The sequence below is a fragment of the Motacilla alba genome, chromosome 14 (genome assembly GCF_015832195.1).
Source record: "Motacilla alba alba isolate MOTALB_02 chromosome 14, Motacilla_alba_V1.0_pri, whole genome shotgun sequence".
Taxonomy (NCBI): Eukaryota; Metazoa; Chordata; class Aves; order Passeriformes; family Motacillidae; genus Motacilla; species Motacilla alba.
This window is the reverse complement of record NC_052029.1, coordinates 16,497,951-16,514,926: the sequence shown is the minus strand read 5'-3', so window position 1 is coordinate 16,514,926 and position 16,976 is coordinate 16,497,951. Positions and strand designations below refer to the sequence as shown.

At 36.2% G+C, this 16,976-nt stretch overlaps 1 protein-coding gene and 1 long non-coding RNA gene across 9 annotated transcripts in view; one reads left to right on the top strand and one right to left on the bottom strand.

Annotated features, from left to right (window-relative positions):
• Positions 1 to 16,976, bottom strand: part of PDPK1 (3-phosphoinositide dependent protein kinase 1) — a 31,975-nt gene that overhangs the window by 11,382 nt on the left and 3,617 nt on the right. For all 8 annotated transcript variants that reach the window (XM_038151014.1, XM_038151011.1, XM_038151007.1 and 5 more), the window contains 6 exons: positions 9,843 to 10,112; positions 5,637 to 5,679; positions 5,309 to 5,446; positions 3,938 to 4,082; positions 1,505 to 1,602; positions 653 to 728 (listed from right to left, as the gene is read on the bottom strand). In XM_038151014.1, coding sequence (XP_038006942.1) covers positions 653 to 728; positions 1,505 to 1,602; positions 3,938 to 4,082; positions 5,309 to 5,446; positions 5,637 to 5,679; positions 9,843 to 10,055 — 713 coding nt within the window. In that variant the 5' untranslated portion in view covers positions 10,056 to 10,112. The remainder of the gene's footprint in view (positions 1 to 652; positions 729 to 1,504; positions 1,603 to 3,937; positions 4,083 to 5,308; positions 5,447 to 5,636; positions 5,680 to 9,842; positions 10,113 to 16,976) is intronic.
• LOC119706862 lies at positions 6,127 to 15,234 on the top strand. Its single transcript, XR_005258619.1, has 2 exons — positions 6,127 to 6,870; positions 10,670 to 15,234. It is a non-coding gene; the product is annotated as an uncharacterized LOC119706862 (long non-coding RNA).

The following is a 16,976-nucleotide window of genomic DNA, read 5'->3' as shown; positions in this document are numbered from 1 at the left end:
TCACATAAATGATCCTTTAACCTGTGATTTGTCAGCGACTACCTTACTCTTCCATCATTACAGTAAAATAGATACATGCATTCAGTAGGATGCCATCAACAAGCAATGTTAATGAGTTCAGAAATTTCTTAAGGGCATCACTCATACCAGGCAGAGAGATGAGCTTTAAAGTGTTGCAAATCCTAAGTACAGTTAGGAAAGAAAACTGCTGCAAGTTGATCTAAATACAAGTCAAAGAAAGCTGCAGCCTTCTCCTTAACTGACCAGCCTGTGACATTCTGTTGTTCCTACAGCAGGAAATACCATATTTGAGCAATCTTATGTAAAATGGAAGTAAAATAATTCTATTACTTGCATAACAGATTTTTCTGATTTATTTATCGGTGAGAAATCCAACTTCACCTCACACACCTCCTTCTCCAACAACACCTAATCCCATTAGTAGAACTCAAAAAAGTAGATGAACTGAGGAAGCCAGCCCTCAGACAAGAAGCAATACTTAGAAAGAAAAAAAATTTGAAACTCTGTTAAAATACTCAAGCATCTTGTTTCTTTAAAATACTAAGCTTGCTGCTTGCTTGATTTTTCCACTCCTCCCCATTTGACAGTTTCCTGACAGAGTTAGTAAAGTTCTGGAATATAGAGCCCTCACCTTTTACAGGCAGATTTCTCTGTCAGCAGTTCTGGAGAAACATACTGTGCTGTCCCTACAAATGAGTTTGCCCGCGCTGTTAAGGAAATAGAAAGAAATAAGCAAACACATACTTATGCATAAGCCAATACTCCCCTTCCTCCCCTGTCGCCACCCAGAAAAAAAACAACAAAAATACCACACAAACAAAAACAAAAGGCAATCCACTGCAAGTTACATAATGGTGCAAAGAACCCATGAGAATTTAACTTCTCTACCTATCCACAAAACCTGCTTGGAAGAAACAAATCTATCTCAGTGATACCTGTTTGGTTCAAGAAGCTAGGCATTTAGGTGCTTAGTTATAAAATCTACCAACAGAAGTTTGCTTACAGTTAAGAAAAAAGTGTCAATTGAATTCAGTTCAGCCTAGTGTTTTTTTCAAGCATTGTTTGCAGCATCTATTTACAGGCTATTAGTAACAACTGCAGACACATTAATTCTACAACCTTCATATCTGCGCAATTCTTTCAGCCACTGGAGCTAAACACTTAAGCAGAGTTAAAACTTACTCTATCAGGTGAGCCATGGTACCTATTTGTTTGTATTCCTGTCTTGCAAATGAAAACTAAGCAATCTGAAGTAGTTCAACTACCCAGTCTATTTGGTAATCTAGGTGGTATTCCACTACACCAAATACTACCTCCTCTGATATAATCTACGTAGTGACAGTCAAAACTCTTTCGAGATCTTTTAGTGATTTAGGTGAGGTAAGGACATTGTAACCTTCCAATCTGGTATATACAACACATGTACATTTTCAAAGGATCACTTGCTATAATTACTGGTGACACATAATGAATAATGGCAAACCTTGTCTGCTATCTGCAGATAATACTTTTGCTGTTCCGAAGTCTGTTATTTGAATGTGCATATCTTCATTTAATAAGATGTTCTCTGGCTTAAGGTCCCTGGAAAAGAGATTTCTATAGTCAAACACCATACAAAATAAAGTTGAAAAACTGTCTTGTGACTTATGTACATAATGCTATAATAAATGATGCAGACATTCTATAAACATTGTTACAACAGCTTCTCTAACATGTAGCTGTCAAGCTGCAGACTAACAGATTTTGTTAAATCCATTAACTTTCTTTTTAAAAAACATCACATAATCATCTCAAAACTATGCTACTGTGTCACATGTTAAAAAACAAACAAACAAACAAACAAAAAACCCAAACAAATCCCAACAAAAACCTCACCTCACAAAAGCACACACTAAACTCCAAGCCCCTTCACTCCAAAGCCTTAATTTAAATAACATCTGACAGATTGATACGGCATTAGGATTTTCTACGTCTGTTTCCTCACTGCAAAACTCCACTTAGTCAAACACTGGCAAACCCGGGCCCAGCTAAATGTCCTGACCAGGTAAGAACAGTAGATCACCTCCATGCATAATCTGTATTTCAAATGCATGCCTACTATTTGCATAGACACAGCCTCTGATTCTGAATAAAAGCAGACTTCACAGTATCACAAACACAATAGATAGCAGTACAAAGTTAGATATCAAGAGGTGCATTAGAAACAACTTAAGACCATTCAGTTACACTGATATGATATGCCTTTGCATCAAGTTTCCTTAGCTGATCCAAAAAAAAAACTACATACTTCCCTCCTAAGCAGAATCTTTGAATGCTTATAAAGAAATCTAGGATCATGGGAGTTGTTTTGTTTGACTGGTAAGAAAAAAAAAAGTAAAAACTGAAAGCTGTTTCTGTCAATCACTGTGCAGCACTATTTTCTTCAGATTAAGGTCCCCTACTATGGAAAAGTATGAGTTGTACAGTTTAAAGCCTGGAAACTACCACAGAGAGCAACAAGCCAGAAAAATCCTGTTGATTTTCCTGTGCCTGTCCTATGAGAGAAGTAGAAAGTACATCAATGGAATGGATTCGTTAACAGTTTTGGGTAGGGCTTTTTTAAGATATGTATGTATGTAGATATATTGTACTCCATAGACACTTCATATATACTGTTTATGTAATACATCCTATACCTACATTAATACTGGATTATGGATCTAGAGCAATATATATAAATACATAGAGATATCTGTAATAAATTTTCCAGGGTAGCCTGACATCTTAAAGTGGTTCTATGTCATGTCCTATTTCTTCAGGCAGCAAAGAAATCCCAAGAGTTTTCAGGCATTGCTAGAGCCGTGTCCTCATAAACTTCGCACTAAGTTCTCCAATTGCACAATTTTACTGGTTCCTTTTGACCTCCGCGTAGGGTCCTTCATATAAAAACACGTATAAAGCAGCTAGCTCTTCTACAATAGGAGGTTTCCAATATAGGCTTAGTAACACTGACAATCATGCCACATTCATTTTATAAGCATCCTCTCAGCCTAAACACATGAACTATAAAATCAAAGCGAAACTGGAAGTTCTTGAACTTTCCCCCCGCCCCTGTAGAAAGTATTACGCTTTCAGTACGCTCCACATCCATCCACCTTAGATTCAAATTATTTCACAAAAACTTGTATTTAAAAGGAAAAACTGTTTTTGTAGTAACTGAAAGAAATAATGCTATCAGAATTATAATCAGTCAGCTTTTTGCCAGCTAGCATCTAGTGTACCACGACAACTGCTTGGTAACCTAAACACAATAGATTTCTTACCCAAAAAGAAGTTCTGCAGCTCAGACGTCTAGCACTTAAAGCTTTATTTAATAAACATTAATGACAAAACATTACTATCCAAACAATATGTTACATCAAGAACAACTTCTAAAGTACTACTCAAAACTTCGCTAATTTCACCACTCACCTAATTATTGTGCAGCTTTGTGGAAATTGTTTACTCAGTGAAAACTGATACAGAATAATTTTACTGGATTATATAGCACACATTAAGCCACACACAAAAAGAATTCTAGTTACTTTTGCTACATAACAGCACAGGAAAAAAAAGTAGTTAAACAAAAAGTCAGTTTCTGGTTTTCAGGCCAACCGATGAAGCTTGAAAGACAAGCTTTTGGTAATGTTAATTCAAGGCCAGAAGGTTTTCTTACTTCTTCCCGCTCCAACAGTTGCTATAACAGCGAATGGCTCTCCTCCTTAAGTTTGCTATGTTTAACTACTGATGTTAACTGTGCTAGGGCTGATCAAATGCAATTTGTGCTCTTTAGCCTTCCACAAAATCCAACTTTACTTTTAGTTTCACAAAGAACATTTTTAGGAAAAAACCCACCTCTTACATGATCAACTGCATATCTGTCTCAACTCTGTATTACCTGTGAATGATTCCTTTGCCATGTAAATACTCCAGGGCTGATACAATTTCAGCAGTATAAAACCTTGTACAGGTCTCATCAAATGAGCCAATTTTGCGTATATACTTTAGCAGCTCTCCGTTTTTGGCATAGCTAAGTCCAAAATCTGAATGTAACTTAGTTAAGGTTTATCTCTAAGCCACTCTAAAACAAAAATCCCCACAATCTTATTCCAAAGAGAAGAATACTACTAAAAATACATGAACAACAGGGAAGAAGGTGGCTGATTTAAAATTTTACAAGTAGCAAGCCCAAGCAATTTCTTAAATATATCAACAACCTAGGACATGGGTCCAAATTTCTTAGCAAAGCAAAAACCACATAGAGGGTTAACTTCATAGTTTTTTCCAGAGAGTGACCTGGATAATTCATTAAAATGACATACATAATTGTCCTCAGAGTTATTTACAGTAATAACTGATATAAGTTAAAAATTGTCCCATCACCTGGAAAGTACCAGAGCAAGTGTTTACACTACAAAAGAGGCCCTTGTGAGCTCATACTGTATGATATATAGGGCTTGCCAGCACTATTAGCAGCCTTTGGGAAAACCAGAAAGCTACTTACTGACCCCAGAAATAGACTGATCTATACACTTAGCACAGCCAATTCCAAGCAGGAGGTTTAAGAGGAAATTCACATAATTAACATTTTCTTCACAAAAGAAAAAAAAAGAAAAGAAAAGGAAAAAAAAGCCAACTGCCAAGCAATGAGCTTGAGCTTCCAGGATGAAACTGCACTTCACAATTACTGCTAGAGAGAGGTGGGAAAACAGCAGCCCAAACAGAGGATTCACATTATTCTAGAAGCACCTTCATCTTTACATTATAATTTTAATAATAGCTCTAATTGTAGAAATGAAACTAGTAGGAAATATAGCTGGGTACACCTATTTTAAATGCAGGAATTACTGTGTTTTACTACAGATAGATAGATGGATATACACACACACATATATGCATCAACTTTTGAAACACTTCTCATACATCCCACCTCTCCCCTCCAACCCAATTTAGAATTTTTAAATTATTTTTGAACTTGGATTGTTACAAGTCACCCTTCAACATTTACCACATGGACAATTTGTTTAATTGCTCCCCCCTGTCGCACAAGACACTTACTCTTCTCTTTGAGAGAGGACCCACTCATTCGATCTGCTTAATTTCTGTTAAAAGCATGACTACAAGAATTGCATCACATACATTAGGATACTTTATATACCTCAAGTTACCTCCATAATTTCCATTAGACCATTTTTCAAGGAATTAAAACTGGGCATTGTTATTAACTCTTAAGAAAGTGCTACAGCAAGTTTTACTATGCAAAGGATACATAGCTTTTCATCATCCTGAAAGGTGAAGTAGAGTTTCACAAAAAAAGGGTGATCCAGACGAGACATTACATCTCTCTCTCGTGTCACATATGGTACCTTGTTCTCTTTTATGATATGACGTTTTTCTAGGATTTTAACTTAATGAAAAAAAGAGAGAGTAAAAATGCAAGAGGTACAAGTAAATGAAGCCCATCTTGTTTTGGAGTTCTTTGGTTACATTTAATTAACATGAAACCACTAAATCTGTTCCTTGAACAGGTGTTTCATAACTGGACTACATTGATACTATATTTTCAAAAAGTTAATGTTAAAGGAGTCAATACTTACTGGCATATTCTCTAGAACTTGCCAATTCTCGAGCCAAGACAACCTGTTGCCAGAGGAAAGAAAACATACTGTAACTGGCCACTAAACACATGCACTAACATTGATCTTCCAGTAGGCATTTGGAACGCAGCAAAATATTTAAGCATGTGTACAGTATTATGCTGGCTTCAGCAAGACTTCTGCAGAAACTCAGTTCAGCCAACCAATGTCTGTTTGCCAAAAGACTTACACATGTAAGAGTGTAAATACCGAATATTTTTTCCCAGAAGAATTCTGAAGACTGTAATGTAAATCAAAGTAAACTGCCAAATTTTCTTAAAGGGGGAAACAAAAAGCAACAAGTACACTGAGGAATACTTATAAAAATAATTGTCATCATACTTTCCTTAATACAGATGGCAAATACTGAAAGATAAATTTTATCCAAACAAGCAAAAGCAAGAAGTGAGACAGAACTCTCAAGACAGAACTCTAACAAACAACAGTTTGTTAATAAAAAGCTTTAAATAAAAGGAACAGAAGATTTCCAATTAGTAGAAGCAAGGGATGAAATTTCAGGCCAGTAGATTTACATTTTTAAAGAGAAATGCTTCTGGAGGAACACAAGGCTCGTTTTCAATACAGAGCTCTATATAAAAGGCAATTTTAGAGACAATGTGAAAAGTCTTCTTGCATGAATGCAACCAATAACCTTGTAACAATAGATGAGTACAGTTCTTTGTTTTTCTCATTTTAAATTTATATCCATTTCAACACCTTGCTAAAATCTCAACTTCACACCATTTTTTTTAATCACTGCACCAGGAGGGAATAAAATTATTTATGTTGGAAATGGCAACAATTTGATAAATAACTCTTTTTAACTTCAATTTGATAAATAACTCTTTTTAGGTCATGCTGTCATATAGCCATAGGTCAAACGTCTGAACACTTTAATTCAAGAATGCTTTTTTTAAACTCAAAAAAATGCACCTAACACCAAGTTATTAAATTTCATGGCATCTTCTCCTACGAATAACATGACCTTAAATTTGTAGTCATACAATAAACACCTGTATGTACCAGTAACATTAGTTCAGAGATCCAAGTTACAATGAACTCTAAATGAACACATGAAAACTTTAATGGAAACAAAGGACACATTCTTAATTTTTTACTCAGAATTTCACTTTCTCTGGTAGTATCTCTCTTTAGCACACATTGAGGAAGGACATAACATAAAAAGGCAGATCAGGTGGAAGTTTAAGAATCAGCAACACCTAAAACTTTTTTTGCTTCTAATCCCTTGCAAAATCAGTTATAACAGAGTTCTCCAAAATACTACTACACACACCCGATGCTAAATGTTAGGTATTTAGGAAATCTAAATAAGGCATTTTTTCAGATGAAAGAAGTGCATGCAGCTGCACTCTTCAGTAGCAGAAAATTGACCTCGGTTCAGTAGTAACAGACAGCCTTAACTTTCTTTAAAATTTCATCTCCTAAAACCACATTGTCATTTACAGTATTTCATCAATGAAAATTTCTATTAGAAATGTTGCAAACAACCAATCTGTTAACATCTGCCTCTCTGCATAAGGAATTTTTGAGATCCTTCTGTGTACACACGTAACACTAGATAAGATGTGCAGCTGAATGAAAATGTTATTAACTTTTCTAATTTTTGTAACCGGGTTTCATCAACCATATCTACCATGAAAGCTTCTGAAAGCAGGTCAGTATAAAAGGCAGTTATTAAATAAAACCCCACATACACAGAGACCATACTCAGGTGGCAGAAGGTATCAGCTGACACAGATGAAAATTTAACTTGGCAAATTAAGCTAAAGACTGACTCTCTTCCAGTCCTGCACTGTATCCAACTTTTTACCACTGTATTTCACAGGTATTACCCACATACATTGATATTGAACAGTGGTGTTCTAGGTACACTGAGCACTTACCTGATAGCAGGAGTACTTTGGTACCCTCAAGCCCCTTCCTCACCAATCAGATCTGAGCACACCATAAATCTTAACTTCCTCTTAACTAATAATCCAGAAAACCACAGTAGATATGCACAAAAAACAAACAGAAAACACCACAGAGCTACATATTAATACAATGTCTCTTATCAGGGACTTGAATCTTTTCCACCCTATGGGAAGAAGTAATATCAATAAGGAATGTAAATTCTATAGAAAGAAATTAGACATTAACTGGACAGCTTTAAAAAAAAAAAAAACCATAAAACTAACAGAAAAACAAAAGCATTCACAGAACATGTAAATGTGTAAGTTGCAAATTCAGACAACAGCAAGGCAAGAAATGTAGTCAAACATCCCAAATCAAAGGAAGGGGAGAGAAAGGGTAGATAGGTACAGCAAAGAACCCTCAGAGGCTACAAAGCAGAAATAACTGCCAACATACCTGGCATACATCATGCCCAAGCCCCACTCTAAACTTAAATACTTCAGGCTGCTAGAGATTCAATCTGCATTTAAGAACTGGTTTTGGTCAGACAATCATACTTCTTTAGAGCTTCTGTTTTTAAGAAATGCCTCATTTATAGGTGGAGACAAAACCAAGGTGGAATATATATGTATCCACTACATTGAAGGAGGTGAGCTACACAACATGCCTCCTCAATCATGAAAACTACAATTTTTCCACCAATAACAGATATTATTCTGAAAGAAGCCTGAATCTGTCTACAAAGCAAGTAGATTCTCATTAATTTAAAAGAGCAGAACAACAAGGAGAAGGCCCTGTATTTGTGTGTTTGTGTATATCAGGCATGGGTCCAAGAAGTTGCAGCTGCAGAAGAAGATCCCACAAAATTGGAGAGTGCTCTGAAGAAAAGCCCTGAAGCCACATCATGTGTATCTCTGTTGAATTTAAAATGCAGCCCTAGCATTTGGTAAGAGCTTGTGGTAGCTTAACAGAAGTCCAAGAAAATGGAATATATTCATTATGACCTTTGAGAAAATATTTTTTAATCTGAAGCTGTCATTGGATATATGGTAATATGAGGGCACCTATTTTTTGAGATAAACACTTTTTAGTTAGAATATTGGTGAGGATCTTGGGGAGTACAGTCAGATCTCTGAGTCTACAACCGTGTTTAACATGAACAAATCATATGCTTTTTAACAAGATGTTTTGATGACAATATAAAGATACACGCCCTACAGATCAAATGCTCTGAAGTTGATACATCAGAGGGTTGTGCTGCCATCCAGGGAGACAGGTAGCAGAGTGCTGGACAAAGTTTATTCAGAGTCTGGGCTAAGCCCTATGAACTTCTCTATCTACATGGAACATGGCAAAAACTTTCAGAGACCAAAAGCAGAAATGAAAAGTGTACTACTGAAGCAAAGTGTCCTGGTATACCCAAACCACAACAACTCCCTTGGATGCTTTAGGGAAACCTGCAAATTATGCAAACTACATGTTTGAGTGCAAACTACTTTTGACAAGTACTAGAGGCCTGCATCCTAAACACTACAGTAGGCTGTACTGGAAGAACCAGAAAACCCCAACATTTAGAGACCTACAAACAAAAACTGTGCACAACAAGTATCATATGAAAAAGACATAGAAATATTATTGTCTTAGGAGTGGGAAACTACCAAACCATCAAATGAAAGTATTAAATGCTTCATGGATTAATTAAGGTAACACTTAAGTAATTAATTTTTGTGCAATGCTGTGGATGTGAGAAACAAGTCTTTTAAGGCTACTGAACACAAACATACTGACTGTGACTCACTAAATCCTCAAGGACCAGGGGCTGAGTAAGAATACTGGAGAAGTACCAGTGCTCTTTCTTTTGAAAGCAACTGGCAGTACCTCCTGCCACAGACAGGACATCACATAGTTTTTACCACAAGCTCCTAGATCAGTTCCAATCCTTTATATCAAACCTTTTACATACCTATAATGGCTATCCCACTTACATTAGGAAGCATTGTTGATTAAACATCCAAGCGTCAAGTCGTTAGGATACAACAGGACTTTTGATCAATTTAAGAGGAGCTTAAAAAAAAAAAACCACCACCCATATTTAGGGTGACACTTAATTTTAATAGTTAAGCTTAAATCCACTAAGTCCTATTCATTTACTCTTCAAGCTGTTCTCCCCACATTTCAATCTCATCAATCTTACACAACAAATTTTCAAGTTTATCTAAGATATCTGTCACTTCTTATAAAAAGTAAAGTTACCGTTGAAAAAGATCCTTCACCAAGAATTTTGCCAAATTTGAAGTCATCAGGTCGTTTCTTTCGAGGTTGTGGAGGCTGCTGTTCTGTATGTTGCTGCAAGGAGTTTGAATTAGATCTTGATTCAGGTGCTGTGCCCTCCATGTTAGATCCCTGTCTGCTGCCACAAGCGGAAATGACAGGTGGAGTGCTGGAGTCTGCTTGGTTCCTCACCATTGAAGGGGATGAACAGGAGCATAACACCACACTTGACTGGATTGGAACAGCATCATACTGAAAAGAGAAAATGAAACAATTATTCCCATACCTGACATAATTACCATGCACAACTGTACTTTATTTCCATACAAGGATCATAAAAATTCTTCTCTGAAAGGGTTACCATTAAAAATCTCTTTAGGAGGGAATAAAATTATTTATGTTGGAAATGGCAACAATTTGATAAATAACTCTTTTTAACTTCAATTTGATAAATAACTCTTTTTAGGTCATGCTGTCATATAGCCATAGGTCAAACGTCTGAACACTTTAATTCAAGAATGCTTTTTTTAAACTCAAAAAAATGCACCTAACACCAAGTTATTAAATTTCATGGCATCTTCTCCTACGAATAACATGACCTTAAATTTGTAGTCATACAATAAACACCTGTATGTACCAGTAACATTAGTTCAGAGATCCAAGTTACAATGAACTCTAAATGAACACATGAAAACTTTAATGGAAACAAAGGACACATTCTTAATTTTTTACTCAGAATTTCACTTTCTCTGGTAGTATCTCTCTTTAGCACACATTGAGGAAGGACATAACATAAAAAGGCAGATCAGGTGGAAGGTTTAAGAATTAGCAACACCTAAAACTTTTTTTGAAGAATACTCTGGCTCATGACCTTTTAAGACAAGGGAGATTACACTACTTAAATTGTACATATGGCCACATAAAGACAATCCAACAGCAAAACAAAAAGAACAGATATAGGCCAGAAAACAGCGAACACAAGATTACACACTCCTAAAACTGAATAATGTATTATACAAAGCAAATTGCCATTTGGTACCCTTTTATCAATTTTCCCTAAGTAAGATCAAGGAACCTTGTGAAGTTGCTTTCTGCCCCTTTTGGTAATACGCCACAATTAGTCTGTCAGGGACTGCTTCTGATGTTTTACTTGAAATTGGCCAGGAAATACAAACAAACAGGAAAGCTCTGCTAAACTATCAGTAACAAAACAAAAAAAAAAATTGTAGACATTCAAGAAGAACTATTTAAGAAAGTTAACACCATTTTAAAAATCTCAGTATTCTAACATATATCCAGCAGAATGAAACTATGACTTAATTAAAATCACCTAATCTCAAAACACATGTATTCTACAATCATGTCAGAAAGTCTGTAACATACACCATGTTACCAAATTAAAAATTACTTCTCACAAAATGAATTTTTTTTACCTCATGAATTTCAATTTGAAACTGTTTTCTGCATTTTTGTCAGAAACCACTTTGGAAGGGAATTGGACTGGCACTCACTTATGCACGTGGTCTTAAGGAACCTAGCTCCGAAATAAGCGATTCCTCACTTGGCTGTGCTCTGTGCAGTAGAGAAAAGCTGCCTTTATTTACTGCTAAAACTGCTACTATTATTATGCATATACACATTAAAGTGTATGTGCTGTAGGTCACAGTTCCTTTTATGCCTTATATGCATATATTTTAGCTGACTCCTTCTGCAGACTAACTATTGTCCCCAGAATTTTCATATCCCAGATGAATCACCTCTCCTTCAGACATCTACTCACACGCAGCCATGTCTAAAGATACACACTAGCTAGAATTAAAAACAGATTGTACCCTTTCCCATCAAGACTGCAGCATGACTGACACAAGCATAAGTGCTCAGCAACTGAAGTGATGACAGTATAAAAACCATCCCATTAAATAAAATACAGTAAATAAAACACACATACACACAGACTAAATATCGGGATCTAAATTATGAACTGGCACCAGTCACAAATGAGGTTTTACAGGTAAATAAAGCAGCAGCATTGCAGGGGGGGTGGGGGTGGGGGGTCTGATTAGATTCTGCAGCTAGCAAGATCACCTTGAAAAAGCAAACAAGCAAGAAAAACATCCACCACAAAAGCATCAGAGCACTGTGAGAAAGGGGGGAAAAGGTGCTGGATGCAGTGTTTTTCGTTACACAGTAGCTGAAACTAAGTCACAATGAATATCAAGTACAGAAAAATCCTGAGGGAAGGGACAGGAGTAATGGACTTTGTAGGAAAAGAAGGTTATTTTCGGCCAGGGTATAACATCAATTAGTCCCCTGACTTTCTCAAAGGAAAGTCAAGATTAGGAACAAGGAGGACAGAGGAATATGCAGTAGATTTAAAAAGATCAGTTATCTAAGAAATGACAGAACTATGCAACTAGGTCTGCACCTCAATGTTTACTGAAAAAGGTAATTCCTACACTCGCCCTTTCACACTCCATATATTCTTCACTATTTTGTCCTGTATTATTTACCTTCTCAGTTTTATTTTGAAAGGCTCCAAAAAACATGTCTGCAGAAACCATATATGCCTCTACCTATAGGTTTTTACATATGCCTAAGACAGAATACAGGCCAGCTAATCTGATGTAACCCTATGCCATACTCTTTTGTAAAAATCAGACTTAAGATCCCTCTTCTGCCAGATGCAGACATTTTTATAGTGAGATACAAAGTCAGTAACTGAAATTTAAAATGTTCTAAACTGCATCTGCAGTTCTCAGAAGCTTGAGGATGCTCTCCTTCTAGCAATTATCAACATTTCTCAGCTGGCAGCCAGTGAAAGCACAGATGGTAACAACGAACTGACCTACTGCATGTCATGTATCACCACAGACCATACTGATAACCACTTATATATTCATTCTATATCTTTAAAAATTAGTTTCTAACACTACTTTCCCAATTTCTTAAGGGTTCTCCTTTTCATTTTTTTTCATATAGATGTAGTTTCATTCTTAGTGCAACACACTTGAGTCTGAAAACCTTTCAAGGAAGAAAATAACAAATCTGCTGAATATATGTAGCATTTTAGATCAAACAGTCATTTCAAAATCTCCATCAAGTAGTTTTCACTAAATAACTAGAAACAGGATTCCTTCTATTTATACATTAAGTGAGTACTAATACTGTTCTTCTCCCCACTTGCCTGCAAACAGTAGAAGTAAACTTTAAGTAAACTGGAATCAATGCAAAAAAAAGCCTACTAGATAGGAAAAATGTGATCCTTTCTTCCCTGCCACCCAAAAGGACTTATACCTTTTCCCTCTGCAATTCAGCATTTTGACAACTGCACTATCACTACAACTATTAATGTATTTATATGCATTAAACACATACCACATTTCTCTAAAGCAACTACAACCACAACTGCATATCCTGTAGCTTTTTCCCACCACAAAATCTGCAACACTATTTTCCTGAGACCATTCTATCAACACTGACAACAGCAAAAAGTACTTTTAGAGACTGAGCTTCTAAAACTTCCAATATCCTTTACTTCTGTACTAGGTGACAGGATGTTGAACACTGAAGGTGACTGAGAACATCTTTGCTATTGCTGAAATTCTACTAGCAAGATCTATTACAAAGAAAATCAGTATGAACAGGATCCTGACCTCTCAGCTGTCTGATAACACTGAGTCTGACTGCTGACTATTACAGAATCTCAAGCTGCATCAAGACATAGGGCAGACATGATCATAAAACCTCTTCCATCTAACTACTTATAAAGCTAATTTTTTTGGAAGCAGACCTTGGTAACAGAAAGTATTTTTTACTCAAAGCAACACGACCTTTAAAACTCAACTAGTACATTTGTTTTGATTATAAATAATGCTAATGAGACTATAAGCTAGAAGATTGGCACAACTCAAGATTCTGCTAAAAGCAGTTTAAGTTAGACAGGTCTGGTCTGAGCTGTTTTGTAAACTGTTTTGTCCTTGTCATGTAAGCCAAAAGTTCTGAAAGTGAAATTTATTTTGTATTGCTTACAATTTAAACACTGACAACCTAGAGTTTTAAAGTGAAAGAAAAAAAGCAAAGCAGCTATATTTAATATATTCTTTTCATGGCACACTGGTGTTTCAGAGGGTTTACAAAGATGCACCAACTGCATATGACACACATCTCATATCTGAAAAAAAGCATCAGAAGGGATAAAGGGATAATTAACAGATATTACACACAGCTTTTCCACTGGCCTCCTGCCCCTCATATCCCACAATTAAAAAGTTAACCTTCTCTATGTTCCCCAGTACCTAGTTGTGACAGTCTCCAGTTCAAAGGTTACTGTGTAACACACCCTGAGCGCTCCAGCATATTCCAAAAGAAAAAGCAACTGATCAGGTCACATACTTAGATGGGCCTGAATGTATGTCCTCAAACTCTGCCTCATAGTACCTAAAATGAGACTGCAGGCAAAAGCAGTGTAGTTCAGGTACAAGAAACGGAAGATACAAACCCACTGATTCAGAGTAACAAAATCCAACTAAAAGCCTCACGTTTCAGTGCAGAGAGCACAGTACAGTTTGCACCAATAAATACCAATCCCATATAGTAGCTGTTTGCAGGAAGCGTAATGATTATTGTGTGATCCCTACCAATATTTAACACCAGTTTTCCTTTCATAAATTCTGTTGCTGCACCAGAGTGAAGCACCCTCAATGAAGAAAACACAGAGCAATAACGGATAGTGTGCTTTCATAAACTGCAGTAAACATCACTTCTCAGACCTTATATGCTCATGTCTATTTATGCTCTGGATGTCTGTCTAAAAATGGATTGTCAGACTTTCTGCTGACCAACAGCATCCTCTTCCCATTAACCAATTGTACATGTATCTGTATAGAGAGAAACAATACACTGACTAATGAAACTCCATTGCGTGCCAATTTCTCTTTATATACACCTTGAATATGTTTACAAGTTTGTCAGATAATCTCAAGAATTCAACAGTACATCTATCTGCCAACATTATTATTGCCTTTAAATAATTAAAATACTAGCCTAAAGAGGAAAAAAATGTTCATTAGAAAAGGTCACTAGATGCTACCAGTCTATCTTTTTACCGTAACATAAAATCAAGCATGTAATGAACAGGAAAAAACTCACAGTAAGCCAAGTCTCAGAGTAACTTTGAATGCATCACACAGCTCGTTAACTGTTCACCCACTTAACAGGTTAACTTTGACACCAAAATACATACAGCCATATTAAGACATCACAGTAATTGGGAGGTATTTAAAGACATGTACTCTGCTCTCACTTTCAGCTTGACAGAAGTTCAACATGACTTCTAAGAGCAAACACTTCTCTCAAAAAAAACCCCCAAAAAAACAGGACACATTTTCTATAGAGTTCTTTGAAGACAATAGTAAGTCAAACTGCAGCAAACAAATGCCACTCTATGTATTAGTTATTTGTAGATATTTAAAAAGCATTAACATCAAACATTAATCTTGTGATCTCATGTAGCAGTGGTTTGCATTTAGGTTGCATAGAGCTGCATCAGCACTCTTTCGAACCTCATCATCAAATGACATGCAAAAGATTACCATAGAGAACTTAAATTTTATTTAAAATGTCATTTGAAATCTCTCTAATGCTGAAAGGTAAGCACTCACTGAAGTACTGCATAAAACTGTTCCCCCCCAAAAATATCTTAACAAAATACCTTGATAGAAATAACCATAATTTAAAAGACAATAAAAGAGCTTTAAAAATCATGTCCTGGTAATACATTTCAAGATTAAAGACTGTACAAATTAATGGAAGGAGAAAGCTTGAAAACTTCAAGCTTTCCCCTATTCAAACATACTATTTTACCTAAAATGGCTGGTACCTCTCTGCAGTAGGGGTAAACAGAAGTAGTTTTTGTCTTCTGTCATTTCTTGCTTTGTGCAGTAAATCCATAACAGAGTTCATCCACAAGTGATTAATGAGGATATCAGCTTCGTATTATATTAGCAAAAAGAAGCACAGAGAACACCTCTACATTCTTAGATTGTTTTGGCCTCTAGGGAATAAAGGCGTTTTATCCACAAGACCATTTTCGCTTCTAGAGAAATTATTTTTTCACATACCAAGCAATGCTGATCCAAAATTTTAGTTTATGCAAATACCCTTCTCTAAATTTGACCACTTTACACACAGTGGTATTTCTTGCCACTGACTTCCAAGATTCTAATTCCAAAATCAGGTAGGGATTAAAGCTAATGAAAGGATTTATAAGAACCTGCATATCAGCCAGTTACCCTCTAACCTCCTCTACTGCTAAGCAAAGCATTAAGTTCCAATCATCTTCAGAGACATACTATTTAAGGCCTCTTTCCACTGCCTAGTACTTCAAAACAAATCAGAAACAGGAAACCACTCAAATCTCCAAGAACCTAAAGTCAGCCTATGGCCTGAACAGCTATAATGCAAACAAACCACTGAGAATTAATTTAACATAAACAGATCTAGGCTAGCTCACAAGAAAACAAAAGCCGTCTGTGATTGCAATAGTCTGGATCCCAGGATACACCACCAGCTACCTCACAAGGCACACTGATAATCAGGTGCTGCATGGCATAGATGGGGGCTCAGGCCAGCAAACACAAAACGGCTTCCTATGCCAGGCTCCTTGCTAGCAGCTAGAGGAGGCAAAGAGAACAGCTTGGGGTAAGAGAACAGAGAAGCACAGAGACACACCAAGGTGGCAGTATATAGACAGAGTGTATGTACGAAGGATTCATGGCACAGTCAAGAAACGTCAATTCCTGCAGGATTACTAAAGAACCAAACACTGAATTTAGTACTTTTAAAAGAATGCGCTAAGCAAGTTAATCCTTGCAATTTTTCACCATAAAGAATTATAAAATATTTGCAAGTGAAGTATTTACAGCTTGTCTTTTAAAGCAGAAATCAATTCTCAAGTTCAATATTTAACCACACAGCAAACCACTTATTTCCTACAGCAATTTTGAGTAGAATTCATATGGCATGAAAAATAAGGTTCTAGACCAAATAGCTAGCTTTGTGTATTTTGTTTACAGTCCTTTCAGGTGCTTTAGACTGCAGTAAGTTTCTACAAGCTTG